The sequence below is a fragment of the Maniola hyperantus genome, chromosome 8 (assembly GCF_902806685.2).
Source record: "Maniola hyperantus chromosome 8, iAphHyp1.2, whole genome shotgun sequence".
Taxonomy (NCBI): Eukaryota; Metazoa; Arthropoda; class Insecta; order Lepidoptera; family Nymphalidae; genus Maniola; species Maniola hyperantus.
This window is the reverse complement of record NC_048543.1, coordinates 11,404,941-11,424,360: the sequence shown is the minus strand read 5'-3', so window position 1 is coordinate 11,424,360 and position 19,420 is coordinate 11,404,941. Positions and strand designations below refer to the sequence as shown.

The 19,420-nt window shown below is 35.8% G+C and overlaps 1 protein-coding gene across 4 annotated transcripts in view; it reads right to left on the bottom strand.

The window, feature by feature from the left end:
* The window catches only part of LOC117984616 (uncharacterized), a 127,334-nt gene that overhangs the window by 25,548 nt on the left and 82,366 nt on the right, over window positions 1-19,420 (bottom strand). For all 4 annotated transcript variants that reach the window (XM_069500167.1, XM_034971235.2, XM_069500166.1 and 1 more), the window contains exons 4-5: window positions 9,117-9,304; window positions 552-727 (exon numbers count right to left, since the gene is read on the bottom strand). In XM_069500167.1, coding sequence (XP_069356268.1) covers window positions 552-727; window positions 9,117-9,304 — 364 coding nt within the window. The remainder of the gene's footprint in view (window positions 1-551; window positions 728-9,116; window positions 9,305-19,420) is intronic.

Below are 19,420 nucleotides of genomic sequence, written 5' to 3'. Positions count from 1 at the left end.
ACTCGCGCTGAGTCCGAGTGTAGTTACTTCAGAGTCTCCACCCTCCCGTATATAAATTCAATCTCACCTCGCATTTAAAGTATAATAGTTGAGCGGGTCAAGTAGTAGATGCAGCAGGTACCATGCCAGTGGGTTGTGATGCGAAGGGATGCCTCGCACACCCGCACGTCACCCGCGCTCGCCCGTACCAGGTTGGCGCGGGGTGGTAGTAGATACGGCGGGTGTGGCATCTTGGCTGGTAGTATTTTTTAGGACGTCGCACGTTAGCCGACAGATACGTTATAGTTCCACTCACGCTAATGCTGTGGGTTGTTCTTTCACAGACGTCGATTGGTGGTCGACAGGCAGTGTGTAGTACTTCCAGTATCGTAGTTCGGTCTCACCTTGCATGTAAATGATGACAATTGAACGGGTCGAGTGGTAGATACGGGGGCGTGACATCTTGGCTGGTGGTATTCTCTAGGACGTCGCACGGTAGCCGGCAGACACGTTATAGTTCCACTCGCGCTAATGCTGTGAGTCGTTCTTTTACAGCCTCCTATGTATCTTACCTTGCGTGTAAAGGATGACAGTTGAGCGGGTCGAGTGGTAGATGGGGTGGGTGCGGTGTCCTGGCCGGTGGCGTGGGCGGATCAGGCGGCGTGATACTCTCGAGGACGTCGATCGGTGGTCGACAGACACGTAGTTCCACTCGCGCTGACGCCGTGCGTAGTACTTCCAGAGCTTCCTGTGTACAAACGAAAGGGTTTTATTCAGTCTCCTGTTAAATAATCCTTAGTGGGTAGTCTAGTACACTGAGATCGTTGGGTGTTGAAATTACTGGATTGGAATTTGACCCATTTGATAGGTCCTGTACAGAATGGGTCAAATTTTGCTCAGGGCATTAACGAATTCAAAGTTATTCTGATGTATTTTGTTAGCAACGAAGCCGATCCTACAATGTTGCACAACTTCCGTGCATAGCTGAGGAAATGTCACAATAAGTACATCTATTTACTTAGTTAGTTTATCGTTGACTGAGTACAATTTTTCAAAATAAGATTTCAAGAAAAGAAGAAAATACGGATTTAATTTTATATCTCCTTCATTGCTTGCCCTTCTATAGGAGGAGTTAAAGTTTTTCTAATCGTCGTCACTATTGAAATTCTTTTCATATAGGGGCCCTTTGAATTCTCAAAGAAGTTTATGAAATATGTTTAGGCATGAACGATAAAACGAGAAAAGAAATATTTTCTTCAAAGCATAAATCAAATAATGTATCACCGACCCAACGATTGAAACCAAATCGCCCAAAAAAGAGGTCAGATATTCGTTTCCTTGGCTTTTGTCGCCACTGGTCGAGTTGGACTAAGAGCCCATTGAGTGCTAGACCATCGTTATTTTAAAAGAGCTGAAAGTTTTTCTGCTTATTGTTCAACACAAGGAAGAACGTGCAGCGACTATGAAGTTTGGATTATGGTGGCTTTGGCAGATAACTAAGGTGTACAAAATCTTACTTCAAAGTACTAAAGTGTATTTTTTTTATATTTTCTTCGGAATAATATTAGAAATCACTTCATGCATTGCCAGACGTGATATTATATCGTGGCAACCTATTGCCAGACACTCTTAAACTTTAACAATTTACTAAAGTTTAAGGGTGTCTGACACCATGGATCATGGTGATCCAAACTTCATAGTCGCTGATCGTTCCTTCCTGTGTTGGGGAAAATACGTAGAGAAACATTCAGCTTTTATAAAATAACGAAGGTAAGGCCCTCACAGGCTCTCTCTCTAAGTTAAATAGCTTATACAAAACCGAGGTTGCGAAAGCAATAAGCGGTTTGTGGGTTAGTCGTAAAACGTTTCGATCCCATTCCACGTCGGAAGGTTTTTGTTCCTACCCTAGAACTTACAATTACAATGTTATTAACTGTTTGCGTGCATGCTCTTTTTTGACCTGCTTGTAGCATGTTCTGGGTATTAAAAATAGGTCTGATTCTAATAAAAACATTTATTTCATGTAGGCCACCTCATGGCAAGACGAGTTACGTTCCGTTCGAAAAGCTGAAAAAAACTACATTTTTAGTGTAATATATAAAAGAAATCTTACCGAAAGTATTGAAATCAAGCGATGTATAAGTACTCTGATATTATTGACAACTACCTAAATGATGCCTGTGACTTCGTCCATGTGGATTTTTTTTTAAAATTCCGTGGGGAATTCTTTGATTTTCCGGAATAAACAGTAGCTCGTTTCCAGGATGCAAGCTATCTCTGCATCAAATAGGTGATGCCCGCGACTACATCCACGTGGATTTAAGTATTTTAAAAATGCCGTGAGAACTCTTCATTTGCTGGGGAAAAAAGTAGCTGGTTCCCTGCAAAAAGTGTCTGGGATATGTAAGCTATCTTTGTACCAATTTTCGTCAAAAATAGTTTAACAGATGGGCTGTGATAAGCCAGCAGCAGCCACTTCTGCATTTACAATATTTAGTGTGGATTTAGAGTTCGTAGTGTGATGCTACCAGCTACAAGGATTTTTAAGCACCTATGCTATTTCGTATTTTCCTTTCTTACTAATTAATAAGTTGCGTCAAACAGGGTGACTATACAAAACCTTGTAAGTCCAGCCTTTCTTCGTGTCAACATGTCGTTACACAATACACATTATACTATGTCCCTCTAGCTCTACATAGACGTAGTGGACGACGTCGAATCACCCTCTTAATACCCTTTTGAGTAAATCTTGTTAACACCAAGGCGTATGTTCATTTTCTATTTTAGGTACAATGACGTAGGCCGATACATTATATTGTGGAGATATTGCGAAAGGTAGAGATATTTGTCACGTATTGTTTAGAAATTATACTCCCCTTGGATTTTTTGCCCATATTTTATAACGTCATCTGTTTTTCTCACATTACCAGGGTTCAAATATATATTAGAACTATGTACACTTAGATAAGTATACTTGTTTACTGATTTTAGGTACCAGAGCATTATTTGTTGTAAACAACAACTGCAGAATTTCTCGCCGTACCGAACGGAACCGGTGGTAGAGTTTGCATTTTTGACATTAGGTGCCAATAGGTGTTCTACATTATTTCATTTCAAAACAACGACAAAAACCTTAAAGGATAGGTAAGTTTAAATAAGGATACAGGTCAATATAATGTTTTGAGAATAATTATAATATAATATATGTAATTATAGGTATCAGAAGCGGGATTTATAATATGAATTTGAGAGAACACTGTAAAAACGTGAAATATCTTTTAGGTATTATGAAACACCTATTTCGTAGCAAAATGACTTTACAAGCGTTAGACCATTTACTGCTGTAAGTAAACTAAGTAAGTAGGTATACAAATAGAAAATGTTCTCTAATTAGAGAGTGCTGTAATTGAAACGCGGGCTCATCTAATTCTACGTTTATCTGTTGTTATGTCGGGTACTAATTCACTTGGACAAAGGACCTCATCTATTTTTTAAGTGGCACCGATAGGCGAACGCTTTGTGAATAGTTAGATTTTTAGACTTAGGCCCTAATTTTGACTAAAAAATAAAAAGTTCTGTCCTAGTTTCTTCTTCATTGCGCATCCAAAAAAAAAAATTGTCATAAATTCATGCAGCGTTACAATGTTTATTGATTTTGAGCGTTTTTTTAAATAACATGAATATATAAAAACGTTGTTATTGAAGAACAATGCTTAATTATATCTAATTCTAATATACATAGGTAGATATTATAAAAAAATATATTTAGAACGTAACATTTCCTCAAATCTCTCGGTTAGCTTTTCACAGTTAAACAAAAAACATGTTATTGGTAAAAAACATTTACAGGATCGGTTTAGCACAGTAGTCACAAAATAATATTCAAAATTTTAAAATAGAGATAAAAACCGGCCAGATGCGAGTCGGGCCTCGCTCTTTTAGGGTTCCGTACATAATCACGAACAACATAATTGTTTAGGGTGCATGAAATATTTCATTTTGGAGCTAGACATCGCTACAAACCGTGAAGGAAAAGCTTGAAAAATGTTCATTTGTATTGGTCACATTTGTTATATAAATACAGTATATAATATATCGAAATTTCATATTCCTAATTAGTTTAGTTTTTGAGATAGACCCCGTCACAAAAAAGGCCTAAAACTGGAAACTTTGACGGCCCCCCATTTCTTTATTTTTAAGATAAAATATAATAAAAAATATATTCGTACTCTACTCAATGAGTTTTAAACAATAATGCCCCACATGCTAGGGTAAGAAATTTTTTTTTTCGACTCCTTCAAACACAATTTAATTGAATTTCTAGTTCAATATTTGATTTTGGGTTAATGTTCTACATCAAATACCAAAATTTCAGGTCTGTAACCCATTTTGTCTACGAGGTAGATACCTGTAACACGCGGACAGACAGATAGACGGACAGACAGACAGACAGGGACATTAACAGAGCTCCGTTTTTATCATTTGGGTATGGAACCCTAAAAAATAGGTTTTAGGTATTCATTGCATATACTGGCGTTTTTACTATTTAAAAAAATGGTTCTAAGTATAAAATCCTTTGCCGAACTCACTGGCGTAGTCGTGCGAATATTCGCATCTGGACGAATCACGGGATGAGTTTAGGAAATTATCATTTCTAGATTTAGGTAAAAGGGTACGAATTTATACACTTCACAATTTGAAAATTCACTGAAGTGACGCTGGCGAATTTGAGAACGGCCGCAGTATTTATTCTTTGGAACTTGAAAAATAGGTGCCTACCTATGCAAATATAAAACATGGATATAATATAAAAGCACTTAATTTATAAGAAAATTGTATCAAATTAGAGACAGCGTATGTCTCTTATTAAAAAGTGTCAATTGAGGACAGCGCCATGTTCTCATTAAATAATTGAGTTCAGTCTCGTACCTACAGTGTTTAATGTTATTAAGTGCAAATGGGATTTGATATGGATTTGATCAATACACATTACTGATACATGTCAGTAGGTTTTAATAATATGTACTAAAATCTGTATATCAGTACAAAAGGTAGATAGGTACCTAGTATAACTGTGGGTCTTCTAACATCGTCATCATTATTAACCCTTCACTGGCCCACTACTGAGCATGGGTCTTCCTTCGGAATGAGAAGGATTTTGAGTATAGTCCACCACGCTGTCCAAGTAAGCATTGGACTTCAAACACCTTTGTGAAAATTATGGAGAACGGCATGCAGAATTCCTCACGATATTTTCCTTCACCGTTAAAACAAGTGATCTTTATTGCTTGAACGGCACATAACTACAAAAATTAGGATACGTATCCAGGACAGAACTCTGAACACCCCAAATAGGAGATCTTAACCACTAGGCTATCACCACTACAAAGTTTTCTAACATGTAACGGTTTAATCTAAACCCTAAAACAACTTGCTTAGTCCCACTTCAGATTAAATCGCTTGTTTATTTTCAATTTAGCGTAGAAATCGTATTAACATTTTTGGGATTATTCTATGGAATGATCCCAAAAATTTCAAATTGATTTCATTTTTAATTAATAACAATTTTACGGTATATTCGGCCTAAATACTTGGCTGAAAATAAATGAAAATAAATAATCTTCAATTTAATTGAATTTTGTTAACCTGGTAACAGTTTTATAACACACATTTTTCAGTTATTGAATGGCCAACGTTGTCATTTACGTTGAATGCGAGCTTTTTGCGAGCTTTCGACCTATGAAAACTAAATTACGTATAAAAAGCAGCAGTATGAAAAATCGTATTTAAAATGGTCGTTTTCATATTTGCAGTAGCAGCTGCGTTAGGTTTGTATAATTTTTGCTATGAATAACGAAATTCTTTATAAATTTAAACGATAAAATAACAATATTTTTTATATTAATCCATAGCTTCCCCTCCCACCTAGACCACGGGTAGTTTTAACAAAAGTGCAGCGTTGGAAGAACCCGACGTGTACAGAATACAGGTGTGGCGTGTGGAAGTCCCTACACTACAAGAGACCTATGCCAATGTCATCTCAACCTGTCGCGGACTATAACTACGCCATAAATGTGTGCTCTCAAAATGGCCTCTCTAGCTGTGGATGCATGCGGGCTTCGATGGATTGGATTTGGATTGGATTATCAGTAAGATCAGTCTATAGTATAACTGCAGCTGTTTAAATATACCTAAAATAATAAGATTCCAAATATTTCTTTACTAGCTTATGCTCGACTTCATCCGCGTAAATTAAACAAATTTCAAACCCCTATTTCACCCCCTTTGGGGTTGAATTTTCAAAAATCCTTTCTTAGCGGATGCCTATATCATAATAGCTATCTGCATGCCAAACTTAAGCCCATAGATAAAAGAATCTATAATCTGTGTTTCAGCCCAATCCGTCCAGTAGTTTAAGCTGTGCGTTGATAGATCAGTCAGTCAGTTACCTTTTCTTTTACATAATATTTAGAAAATTCATAGCACTGTAATTTTTATGATTTTTTTTCTAAAAGATGTTGATTCAAAGCCACACAGAAGTTTTGAAATTCTAAGCAAATATACAGAAAATTTCACTATAGTAAATATTATACGCAATTGCTTCTTTTTTTCAATTTTTTGGAAAAGATAAGATAAAAAAAATTCTCTTGTGAAGGTAATGTACTTAAAAGCTACAAACAATTGCTATCAGTGACGAAATCGCATACTTAAGTATGTTACGTTTTCTTCTCTGAAAATGTGATTTTCAATAGAAACTGTGTTTCTTAGATAGATAAGTTTGTTTAGCCTCGATATTGCCCCCAACAATTTCATTTCAAGTCCAATAACAATATTTCCTTCGCATTCGCGGCTCTACCTACTCAAGAGCATTATTGACTTTTAAAATGTGTTGGAGAATTTTTCATTTAATAACTAGACTTAGTTCATAAAATTCTCTTGTTAACTCTTACATTTTCCAGAACAAAAACTAGCTTATGTTCGTCCCCGTCCGCACCAAATTTCGACAAAATCGGTTAAACGGATGGACCCTATAGACATAGGCTACTTTTTATCCCGGAAAATCGAAGAGTTCCCAAGATATTCTTAAAAACCTAAATCCACGCGGACGAAGTCGTGGGAATCATCCAGTGTTTTATAAAACATTGATTTTTACATGGATTGAATGGTCATTAGTATTACCTGAGAAAATATTGCGCAAGAACTGAAAGGGCACTAGCTTGGTAATTAAATAAAACTGTGCACATTTCATTTCTATTTATTATTATGAACGCTTCTATTTGTATAATCAGGTTATCTTTTAACCAGGATGTAGATACTACTAGTAGTCCTACTACTACTAGTAGTAGTACAACCGCTAGCGGTTGTCTGCAATTTTATCCTCATGGATTTAGGATTTTTTTTAATACTGTGGAAATGTGGCTTTCTCGAGAGTTTCTGAGATTATCGTGTTAAAATTAAAAACGTAAAACCAGAGCTTTTAGGATAAAATAGCCTATCATTGCTTCTGACAAGATAAGTGCCGTGCGAAAAAAAATTGTCATCAGCTTATGAACTTAAGAGATGAAGAGAAGTTAAAAATATCTCAAATTGTCATCTGGCAAACAAAACTCAAGCTGCCTCCAAATGAATTTGGAAGTTCCATTCACGTTATCTGCGACATGTGTTCAGTTTCGAAGATTTCACAAACATCGTACGACAAAGTTTCCCCGTGTTTGAACATCATTGCCACGACGTGCAAAGAGATACTAAACTTTTCTTTGCAATGGTAGATAGGTATATTTAGAACGATACCTGGTTACTTATTAATTATTATAAATGAAATATGAATTCCTTTACTATATGAGAAACTGGCCACTAACATAATATTAACATACAGGGTGTAACCAGAACGCTAGCAAAAGCTTAGCGTTATTGTTATACTACCTTAACACAATCCAATACCAATAACCATTTGCCTCATTTTATAGTTTTAGTGATTAAGTATTTTTGAAACCCGCAATGTATTGCATGCAAAACTCGGGTCAATGCCCCGCCTACGACGAGGCATTGACTCAAAGTGGCCTAGTTACGTAACAAAGAAGTAGAAAGCAACTAGCGAATATACTTACAGACAAAAGTAGATTGCGCCTTTGTTTTATTATACTATTGAGAGAGATTCAGTACAATTAATCCAGCTTGTATATGAGCTAGCTAATCACGCTCTATTATCGAAGTTTTGGAGCCCAAGAACTGATACCGGTGCGGGCTTAAATTGCTTATAGTTTGGGCATAATTACAAAACTGAATAGACTCGGACAGTGAATTAACATTTAGAGCGGCACAAAGGAAAGGCTAACAAGCTCAATTCAGCTGAATGTAGCTTAATAGAACTAGTGCAGGCCTCAATTCATTACATCATATTGAATGACTGGGTTAGACAAAAAAATTGCCCTTTAAGTTTCTTTAGTGCGTACTTCAAGTAAGTTAATATTGTGGTTCAATTTGCTTGTAGACGACGCGATATTGCGCTTGGGACATACTAAATTAATATTCTTTTAAAAATATTATCCACCGCTAGCCCATATTTCTGATAGAAAAATAATCTATCGTTGCGTTGCATCAAAAATTCACCATATCGATTTTCACATAATAATCATCAAGTAATCGATCTGAAGATCGATTACTTGATCTATTTGATCGATCAGCATTATCGACAATCGCGGTTAGGTGTTCACTTTGCAATAAAGGTAAATATACTTACTTTATACTATGGGTACCTAGTACCTACCTATAATAAAAATGGAGGGGAAAACTGATGCCGGGAGAGCGTTCCATATCAGCCAGCGGTTCGAATTTGAAACGAGGGAGCAAATTTAGCTTCGCACGTATCCGTGGAATACCACCGTTTTGTTGTGTACCCATATAACACCCGCGTAATGTTGGGGTGAATTAGCTAGTTCATTATCTATACAAGACAGACTGACATATCATCATACATCTCAATAAAAAAAATGAGATTTTGCATGTAAGTTTCTTCTTACATGCTTAGAATCCTAATAACAAAGAATTTTCAGAAATTCGGTAGGTATATCTGAAAGAATCTGAGGCATACCATCAAGTTGTACATAAAGCTTTAGAAGGCAATAATGCAAACTTACATAAGTGCTAAGTCCAGCTAGAGGCACTCCATTGGCAGACAGAAGCAGGTCCTTAGGAGCGAGTCGTCCGGTCCGCCACGCTGGTTGCGGAGGGTACAGCCTTCGTATCCTCACGAGACCGCCTCCGCCACAAACTGACATTCCTAGGCCACGTCCATCCTTTTCTACCACGACCGTAAAGGTGTTTTCTGTGGAGAAGAAAGAAAAAATTAAAAATCTTGAAACTTGGTATACCTGCTGGTATTCTCTGACTATTATATCAAAGGAAAAGCTGATTGACTGACTGACTGACTGATCTATCAACGCACAGCTAAAATCACTGGACGGATCGAGCTGAAATTTGGCATGCAGATAGATATTACGACGTTAGACATTCGCTAAGAAAGGATTCTTGAAAATAAAACCCCTGGGGGTAAAAAAGGGGGTTGAAATTTGTGTAGTCCACGCGGACGAAGTCGTGGGAATAAGCTAGTCTATACTTCTATTATAAAGAGGTAAAATATGTGCGATTGTATTGTATAATTTCAATTCAATTCAAGATCTTTGTAAACAAGCCATTGGAGAAACAATTGGTTTCTATAAAATACAAATAGTTATTTCAAAAGTTTACATAAAAATAAATGTTTACTGAATATTTCACAACGTTTCAGATTTTAAAATAAGAAATATTCAATTCAAAAACAGAGAATTATATACGTATATTTTGGGTGGCGACTGGCGAAGTTTTCGGAGCAAATTTAGCAATTCTATCCGGCCGAATATTTAATATTCATTTCGGCGTAAAATTAATATCGAAGTTTTAATAAAGACTGGAGGTAAGTACGCGACATTTTTTTACCAAAAACAAGTCCTTGACTGCGATCTCACCTGATGGAAAGTGACCTTAGTGGCATGGCGGTATTTACCCGTAGCAGTCATCCGTTTCCATTGTGATTTGTGGGTAACTCTGTTATAGGCACACAATCTTTAAACTAAACTAACATGATATTGAATGTATTGCTATCCCTTTCATAATGTTGTTATAATTGATTGATCTATGGTAAATAAAAAATATTTTTTCATTTTTCAAAAAAAAAAAAAAAAAAATGCTACTTGTGGAAAAGGATAGTCTTAGATGTCAATTAAGAGATTGCGTACGCCGTATTAGATATTATAAGTCTTCAATTTGATTCTTCCCAAAATAGAAACTCCTCTCATCGCTGCGTCACGAAGGAGAAATGTCGTTATGGTCAATTTATGTTCTTATTAGTGTTCCGTACCTCAAAAGAAAAAAAGGAACCCTTATAGGATCACTTTGTTACAATACAAGTAAAGGAAAAAATCCGAACACGGTGAATTTGTGGTTACGTTACAAAAAAAATTAGAATGACGTGTTCACGAAAAAAATGATTTACACTCAATAATAATATATTATGTAGGTGGCGCAATTTGTCATTACCTTGCAGTGTTCTATGCATAAAAATGTTAGGTATACCTTATGATGGTACGGAACTTTCGTGTTTGAGTCAGACTCGCGCTTTAAAGGTTTTTTTATTATACCCGTAACGGACGACGGAGGGTGCTGGACATGAATTAAACATTACCTAAGGGAACCCAGAGAAACAATTTCAGCAATGATCTCATTCAATTCAGCCGTTTCAACCCGATTCTCTCCACATAAGGCAATTTTTGAGGCAATTTGTGGAGTTTTATTACTTTCGCTCCACTTCGTATCGTGATTTTGTCAAAATCGTGTTATCGAAGGCGTCGATCTCAATTTTACTCGTATTTATTACTAGACAATGTTCGCGGCTTCATCCGCGTAAATTTAATTTTCATTAAATCCCGTGCAAACTCTTTGATATGCATATTATGTTCTTCCCTGGGATGCAAGCTATGAGTAGCTTTGACCTACCCGTCAAAATCGGTTAAACAGATGGGCCGCGAAAAGTTAGCAGACGGACAAAAGATTCACACTTTCGCATTTATAACTATTATTATTTATTAGTATGGAAGTATGGATATGGATTAGAAGACTAAATGATGCCCATGACTTTGCCCGCGCTTTTTAAAAAGGAAGGAAGGAAGGAACTCCTGAAGGAACTCTTAATTTTTCGGTATAAAAAGTAGCCTATAGGTAAGTATATCCATCTCCAATGTACCTACTCAGGCTATTTTATTTTGTCCCGGAAGTTGTGTGGATTTAGGTTTTCAAAACCTAAATCCACTTAAATCGTCCAAGAAATCCACACAAAATCGCGGGCATTATGTGTCTATAGTTATAAGCCTAAAGATAGCAAGCTAGATAATAACAAATATTTTTAAACAAAATTCCCCGCAATATAACCACAACTTTTAATAACTCCGTTAAAGTAATGTTACATGGACGGTTACAATGATTTATACAAGAAACGTAGAGTTCAGAATTATCATTGGTAATCTAACATCTCTACGATGGTATCATGAAGATAACCGTTATAAGGTTATAGCCTATAACTAATCGGTTATTGTTGTGATCAATAGGTTATTAGGCTTGAACAGACACACAGGGAACTTGTAAATGCTGTTTTAGCTGGAGCAATAATATGCGACAATCGGCATGCTATAATGGAAACATAATTTTGCGGCCTAGGCAACATAGGTAGGTGCGACAATGTCGTCTTGTAGAACTGGTATATATTGCGGTACGACAATCTGCTGACGATTGTTGCTACATTTGAAAGCATTTGCTGCATGTGACTCTGTGGCATGCCTCAATGTCGCATTGTTGCTCTGACGTAGATCAGTCTTAATCAAAGGAACTGTATGAAGCACGTCACATCGCAGAGAAATGTTTTCTATTTATTTAAAATAGTTTATTTTCAACCCAAATGAAATGGGAAAAGGGTCAGAGAAGAGTAATTTTCAAAACAGTAGCCCGACTAGTTTCGAACCCATCCGGGGTCCTTTTTCAAGGGAGTCAGTTCGCGAACGCGCCGCGGCTGCGTTAGTTTAAACGCTAAAAAAGTATAATTTTATTTTTGCAAGCTTTATTGCCATCCCTTTCTGGGTTTACAGAAGTTATTTATTTTTCTCTCATTTTATCTAAAAATCAGTTTCGCTATGGCGCCTTAAGAGGTTTGCCGTAATGTGGGTCCGGGTCCACTTTTACCGAGACCTTTCCCCTTTACCATCAACTCATGCCACCTTTGGATAATCAGTCATGCTTAAACACAATAGAGGCTTTGTAAAAGCTACTCACAGCCTTATATAAGGCCCCATCCTTTTATGTTAAAAAGTGCTTTGGAGTTGTTTTTGAGAGCTGTTGTTGATTTAACGTAAATCTCTGCACATTAAAAACATTTTGAAAATTCTATTTAGCATTCAAATCAAAGCATTATTATTATCGGCAGTCCAAAACAATATTTTCGAAATTCTTGTCTTTCTGTCTGTGTACACTTCATCCTGAAACTACAGTAACGGATTTAAACGAATCTTGGTACAGTAATAGTTAATACTCCAGATTAACTTAAAGTACCTATAGTTTTATCTCGAAAAACGGTTTCGTTCGGGATAGGGGAAGAAATTTTTTGACAATTCTTTATTTACAAGGATGCCTACTGTCAGGCAAGTTTTGATGTAGTATGTCTCTACGAATAACAGCGATGTTGATGATAACGTATTACACGTATGTATTTGTCTAAGGAATTGGTAGACTCCCCGTGCGAAGTCGGGGAGGGTCAACTACACATATTTAGATCGATGGTTTAGATACGAGTACGTCTTACAAGCTGCAATTCAAACTAGTGCAAGATATTGATTAAGTTATAGATAGTTCAACTGAATAGACATGAAAGTTATATAGAAATACTCTGGACTTTGCCAAGACCTAATATAACGCGCTACTGTCGTCTTATGAATAAGTTTGTTCCCCAGCTTCTTGTTTTAGACTTTTTGTGCAAGTCTGTGTGTACAATTATGTGCAGAGCAAGTTCGCTTCGAATACTTTGTTGCTCAATCACCTGCTTGAGCAACACATTTAAGAGTCCCAAGTCACAACAGTAACTTAGATGCAACATTTTATCTTTCTTAATGAGCGCAAAAGGCTCGCTAGGTTCCAAGTTGTTTGTACAAAAAGCCCTCTCATATTTAAAGAATAGACGTTGCAAAGTTAAGGATTTTGTTATTAAGTTGTTGCATAGTTTTAAAATATTCAGGTAAGTACAATATTTTTCTCGACAAGCACTGGATTTTTATATAATTTTCCTTGGATTTGCTACCTTTATTGACTCTGGAAGTCAATTTACATTATTTTATATGTGGATTTACATGGTAAAGCTAAAGTGATTGTTTAACAATTTAAAATAGGTAAAATGTAGGCCAGAACGAGATCTGATCACTCTAGTCCTCGCAGTCTTATCAGTCTTACCCTTAAAACCTAGTCTTGTAAAGGCGAAGCCAGGTGGTTCCGAATGAAACAAGCCTACAAGATCGAGTGGAGCAACGAGGTGAGGTGACGTGCGAAACCAGTTGTTGAAATCGCTAGTGTAACGAAGGTGAAGACGTTATCATTACTAATATTATAAAGAGCTAAAGTATGTTAGTTTGTTTGTAGAAAGTAATCCCTGGAACTACTAAACCGGATTCGAAAATTCTTTCACTAGTAGAAAGCTAGATTATTCCTAAGCTAGGCTATATTTTTTTAAAGAGATCCCTACGAAAATTGTAATAAGCTACACTTAAAAAGCCGGGGCAGGTCGCTATTATTATATAAACTAAGAAATAATATTTTAGCGTTTAATCTATCGTAAGTGATTTCCATTTCATTTCAGTCTCAACCGCGCTGCGTCAAGAGCTGAGTCCCTGTGAAAAAGGACCCCGGATGGGTTCGAAACTAGAAGGGCTTACGTCGACTAACCACATGAGTGTAGCCGGAATCATCTATATTATATTTATATAAAATAAATAATATTAACTACAGTTTGGCTGTTTTAAAATTATTATTTCTATAATGTTTTTTCGACAGTTACAATAGCAATATTATAGAAAACTAAAAACAAAACAACAATGAAAAACATGACATAATGTAGGTACCTATCTACTAGCGGTGCGTCGAATGTTAAATGTAGGCCGAACAATATTGTCGGCCAACTTTGTCAATATTGGAACTACGGACAACAAGCACATTCAGCTGTTGTCCTTTCTCAAATTGGAGCAAAGTGGATTCGCTGAATAAGTGCTTTTCATCTTTGTTGTGTATGTGATGTTTTTTACGACATTTCTACGTAGAAGAAATATTTTTTTTTTTTTTTTTTTTTTTTTTTTTTTTTTGAAAGTAATCAACAGCGTAAATACATAATTATTATTTAAATTTAAATCTAGGTATAACAGAAGGCCAAAAGAGATTACTTAAAATTATAATTAAACTATTTTAACAGAATAGAGTTAGAATAAATGTAGGTATATACAATAATAAAATAAAATTACAACAGTGTGTGTATGATTGTATGTGTGTGTGTATGCGTATGTGAGTGTGTGCTTATGAGTATGTGTGAGCGTGTGTGCATGTGTGTGTGTGTGTAAATGGGAGTGTATGATTGCATGCATATTTAGATGTTAGCTACTTTTTTTTTTTGTTTTACGATGATAGTTTCTTAATTCCTTTTTAAATTTATTGTTTGATAGGTAAAATAAGTCAAACTCAGCGAACTGATTGTTATAAGTACGTACCAAGCGTGGAATTATAGAATTTCGCGCATAATTTGAGTTAGATTTGGGAACATTTAGAAGGCGCGTGTGACGCGTTCTTAAAGGTTGAGCATTAAATGAAAAGGCTGAGAGTAAGCTAGGACAATCGATTGAGCCGGTTAAAATTGCTTGCAGTAACAACATATCACATTGTTCCCTTCTATGTTCCAGTGAGCCGATACCGTAGTGAGTACACGCTTCCTCATAACTATTAAATTTTTTAAAGTCTTTAAAAGCTAAGTATTTAAGAAACTGCCTCTGTATGGTTTCAAGCCTATGGGCATATATTATGTATTGAGGCGACCAGATATTACACGCATATTCTAGAATACTCCGGACATACGCGAAGTAAAGTGTTTTTATGCATTCCACATTACTAAAAGAACGGGTTACCCGTTATATTAACCAACGAGTAACTAAACTCGGCATGTTTTTCAAGGAAGGCCATACACGTACCTAATATTTTTTTACAAACAATAATTTTCTCAAGTAAAAGTACAATTTAGTAGTATGACTTTCAGGGTTGAACTCAACTCAACTCAACTCAAACATGAAGCACGTGCTATGAAAAGTTAATACAGCTAGTTTAAAAATAAAATGTATCAGACATTATTATGCTCATTTTCTATGACATAGATGCTTACCTATAAAACGATATCTTTGATTAAATCTATAAGTACAGTTTCATTCCCAAAGATTCAAGTAAAGGTAAAGTTATGTGAAAGAACAAAAATTCCCAAAGAAGCAAATAAGTACCTAAAATATTTTCTGACTGCGTCAGTACTTCAATGGACGTATACAGAAAAGACGAAGAATAAAAAAAGCGTTTTAAATATATTTTTAGACGGGCATAATAGCCAAAGTTAACTCCCGGATAATGATCATTAGTGAACTGTCTAATTTAATGAGTTGCCAGTTGCCACATATTCGCACTGAAGGAACCTTACGTAATCTAATTTTGTGGGTTTCTGAAATAATTTATGATGCCAATTTTTTATTGTTTGACAGGTTTTTGTTTAATGTCAATCTCCTTCTAACCTTGGAGTAATGATGCTGCTTGGTAGAGTTATGGCAGTTTTCTCTAAAAATCCGCTTACCTCATCGAGCTCTACTGATTAAATGGAATGGCTCTACTATATTTGGTACAGGAATGCCAAATTCCTTTTAGGTCCTATATAATTTTTCCAAGGATGCAGAATGAAGATGGTACCTAATTAAGTAGTTGCGGCGAAGTTTTCTACCATGCTTGGGCAAAATTAGAAAAAAAATGATTTTCAATCAAAAGAGAATCCAAAAAACATGAATAAAGTCTTTAAATTAGAAAGTGGAACCTGTAAACTTTTTGCTTGCTTTCGAAGTGCTGCGCCATAGATGACGTTAAAATAGATGCTAAGCTCGTCTGGTCGAAGCGCGGCGCGAACTTCGAGCTTCGAAGACTCGTACGAATAGAATATGGAATGCCTTTCTAGCTAAACGAAGAGTGAATAGGGACCTTCTAGGCAGGCGCACGCTTTGGCTGCATCATTATATTATACTGTTTGGTATGATTGCAGTCAAGCACCTGTCTGTATATTTAAAAAAAATGCTTCTGAACCTAATTGATTCAAAAAGTCGTGTTGAACCTTTTATATTATAGACTAGATGATGCCCATGACTTTGTTCGCGTGGATTTAAGTTTTTAAAAATCCCCTGAGAACGCATTGATTTTCCGGGACAAAAAGGAGCCTATGTCCTTCCCTGGGATGCAAGCTATATCTGTGCTAAATTTCGTCAAAATCGGTTGAACGGATGAAAAGGCTAGCAAGCAGATAGACAGACAGACATACAGACAGACACACTTTCGCATTTATAACATTAGTATGGATTTGATGAACAGGAATAACCTATCGCGTTCTGGATCAGCGGGCACCTCCACACGCCTGCTCTATGATGCGTGTTTATCTACCTACCCAGTGCCCACTGCTGCGTGTAGAATAATGTTGCCTCAACATTTATATTATGCGTAATTAACTTTTTTACCTTTTTATTTTATACAGATTTTTGTACTGGAAATCTTTGGTCCACTATTATATTCCCGGTATTATTCAAAACCCTAGCGATGATTTATTTATTTAAACATCTTTTCTAAAACTATGACAAAGAACTACTTTATTGCAATACATTAATAAAAATAAATATCTTATAGGAAAGTAAAAATAACAAAATTCTTCTACTTATAATCTTACACGTAATAAGTTTTTTGTCTAGTTAAATTTATTGTGTTCTGTTGCTATAAAGCCATGAGGCATGTTTTCAAAAATATACACGTATTTAATAATAATTATATTTCCTTTGCTGAGATAGTTAATAACCGTGGTAGGAATAGTTAAAACAATAGACTTTTTCTACCGCAAGGTTTAATCCACAGGTTAATTTTTAGGAGCAGTTGGCTGTCAGACAGATATCAGCTAAGGTCTGAAATATATACCGATCAATAATCAATAAATATCTTACCTACTACTGATAGTTGACATCTGAAAGAATTTTAAGTTAATAACCTTCTTAACAGAATGTGTCGATAGGAGGTTCTACAAAACGCTTTCGTCGTTTCGAGATTCACTCGAGAATAGTGTGAGAAATGAAGTCGATTGTGGAATTTCCTCTGATCATGAGAAAGCACTCGGCCTCGAGTATGTATGGGTAAAAGGTCAACATAATGTGGAGTAGAAAATCTATTGTGGATGAAAGACGTTTGATGTATTTTTACGAATTCAGTTACGCAGTGAATCTCGAAAGTTATGGATGTTGAATGGCTAAATTCTGATTTAACGATTTTGCGAAAAAAAATTGTAGCGAAAATTGGTGAATTAACTTCATATTTTATATAAAAAAGAAACTTAACGATATAGAGAGACTAAAGTATTTTAATTTCATGCCCATTCTTCTTATCGTATTATAAATCAGGTAGTAAACTGAAATGTTGAAACTACAAGTTGGATTGAATCAGGCGACAATATTATGCAGGAGAGACTTTGCAAAAGTCATATGATTAACATGGAACACATTGAACAGCAAACTTATTTTGCTGTAATCAGCTAGAAGTGCTATAACTAGATAAGTCTGTATGTGCGGCATGCTAAATGGACAGGCAACCTTCTGCTACTACACATGCAGGCAAAGTAAGCAATTGGTTTCATCACACGATTGCATCAAGACGCAACGCACCACTCGTAGGAATATACAGATTTATATGCTTCTCAGCTTCTAGCAGATAATAGAACGGCATAATACCTAAACTTTGTCCTTTGTGTAAAGCAACATATATGGAATATGTATATTAGGAAGATATAGAACGGAAAAAAATGTTTTCAAAGAGAATATTTCTTTTAAGTCCTCAACTCTCATCAATCCAGAAGACAAACGGATGACAAATAATGACTCTTCCTATTTTGTCCAGGTTATTGGCAGCACATTAATATTATTAAAACTTGCATCGTCCTCTCCAACTTTGAAAGCAATTTATTTGTTGTGTTTTAAACAATGCGAAACATTTATTTGTCAATATTTAAATTACAAATGTAATAAAGTTGTTTCCTTTGTCAAAAGCAAAATTAAATGGAAAATACCGAGTAAACAATTTCTGAAGTTTCCTCAAGAGAGCAAATTGTAAAGAAGAAATAACCTAAATGGTTTCAAATGAAACAAAAATAAACCGTTTGTTGGAGAAAAATCGAAACATCAAAGTCACTGCATACCTACCTGCCTACCATATTGCTTAGGCTGGTCGATAGAAATAGCTATTAATTTTCTGATTTCTTGAACAAGAAATTAGAAAGAATTAAGTATGTTCAAGGCAAAATATGTTCAAGAATTTTATACATAAATAGCTTATGCTCGTGATTTCGTCCGCGTGGACTACACAAATTTCAAACCCCTATTTCACCCAGTTAGGAGTTGAATTTTCAAAAATCCTTTCTTAGCGGATGCCTACGTCATAATAGCTATCTGCATGCCAAACAGCCCGATCCGTCCAGTAGTTTGCGCTGTGCGTTGATAGATCAGTCAGTCAGTCAGTCAGTCACCTTTGCCTTTTATATACATATTTAGATTTAGTTTAGATTTAGATTCCCACTTCAGTTTTCAAAGACGTATCTACAATTTAGAAAGCTGTAGCCTAGTGGGTACTAAACAGATAGCTATGATGACGTAGGCATCCGCTAAGAAAGGAGTTTTGTAAATTAAATCCCTAAGGGGGTGAAATAGTGGTTTGAAATTTGTGTAGTCCACGCGGATGAAGTCGCGGGAATAAGCTAGTAAAATATAAAATTATTATTTTTGAGACTTTTGAGATAAGAGAATTCACAATTGGCTGGGAACTTTAGTTTCAGCATTTCCTATTTTATTAGTGAAATAATGGTAGGGGAAAGCAGGTAGGATTCGTACACTTTTTACTCTAGGTAATGTAAAAACAAAACTAATAAATATTTTAAAATAATTTCAACGCTGCTGGATTACCTAGTTATCTGGCTTTAATTATAGCGTAGTTCAGTGTTGATGCAAAGTAAGATGACAAAGCTATGATGAATTTCCCAAAAAATGGAAATCGTACGAAAGCACCC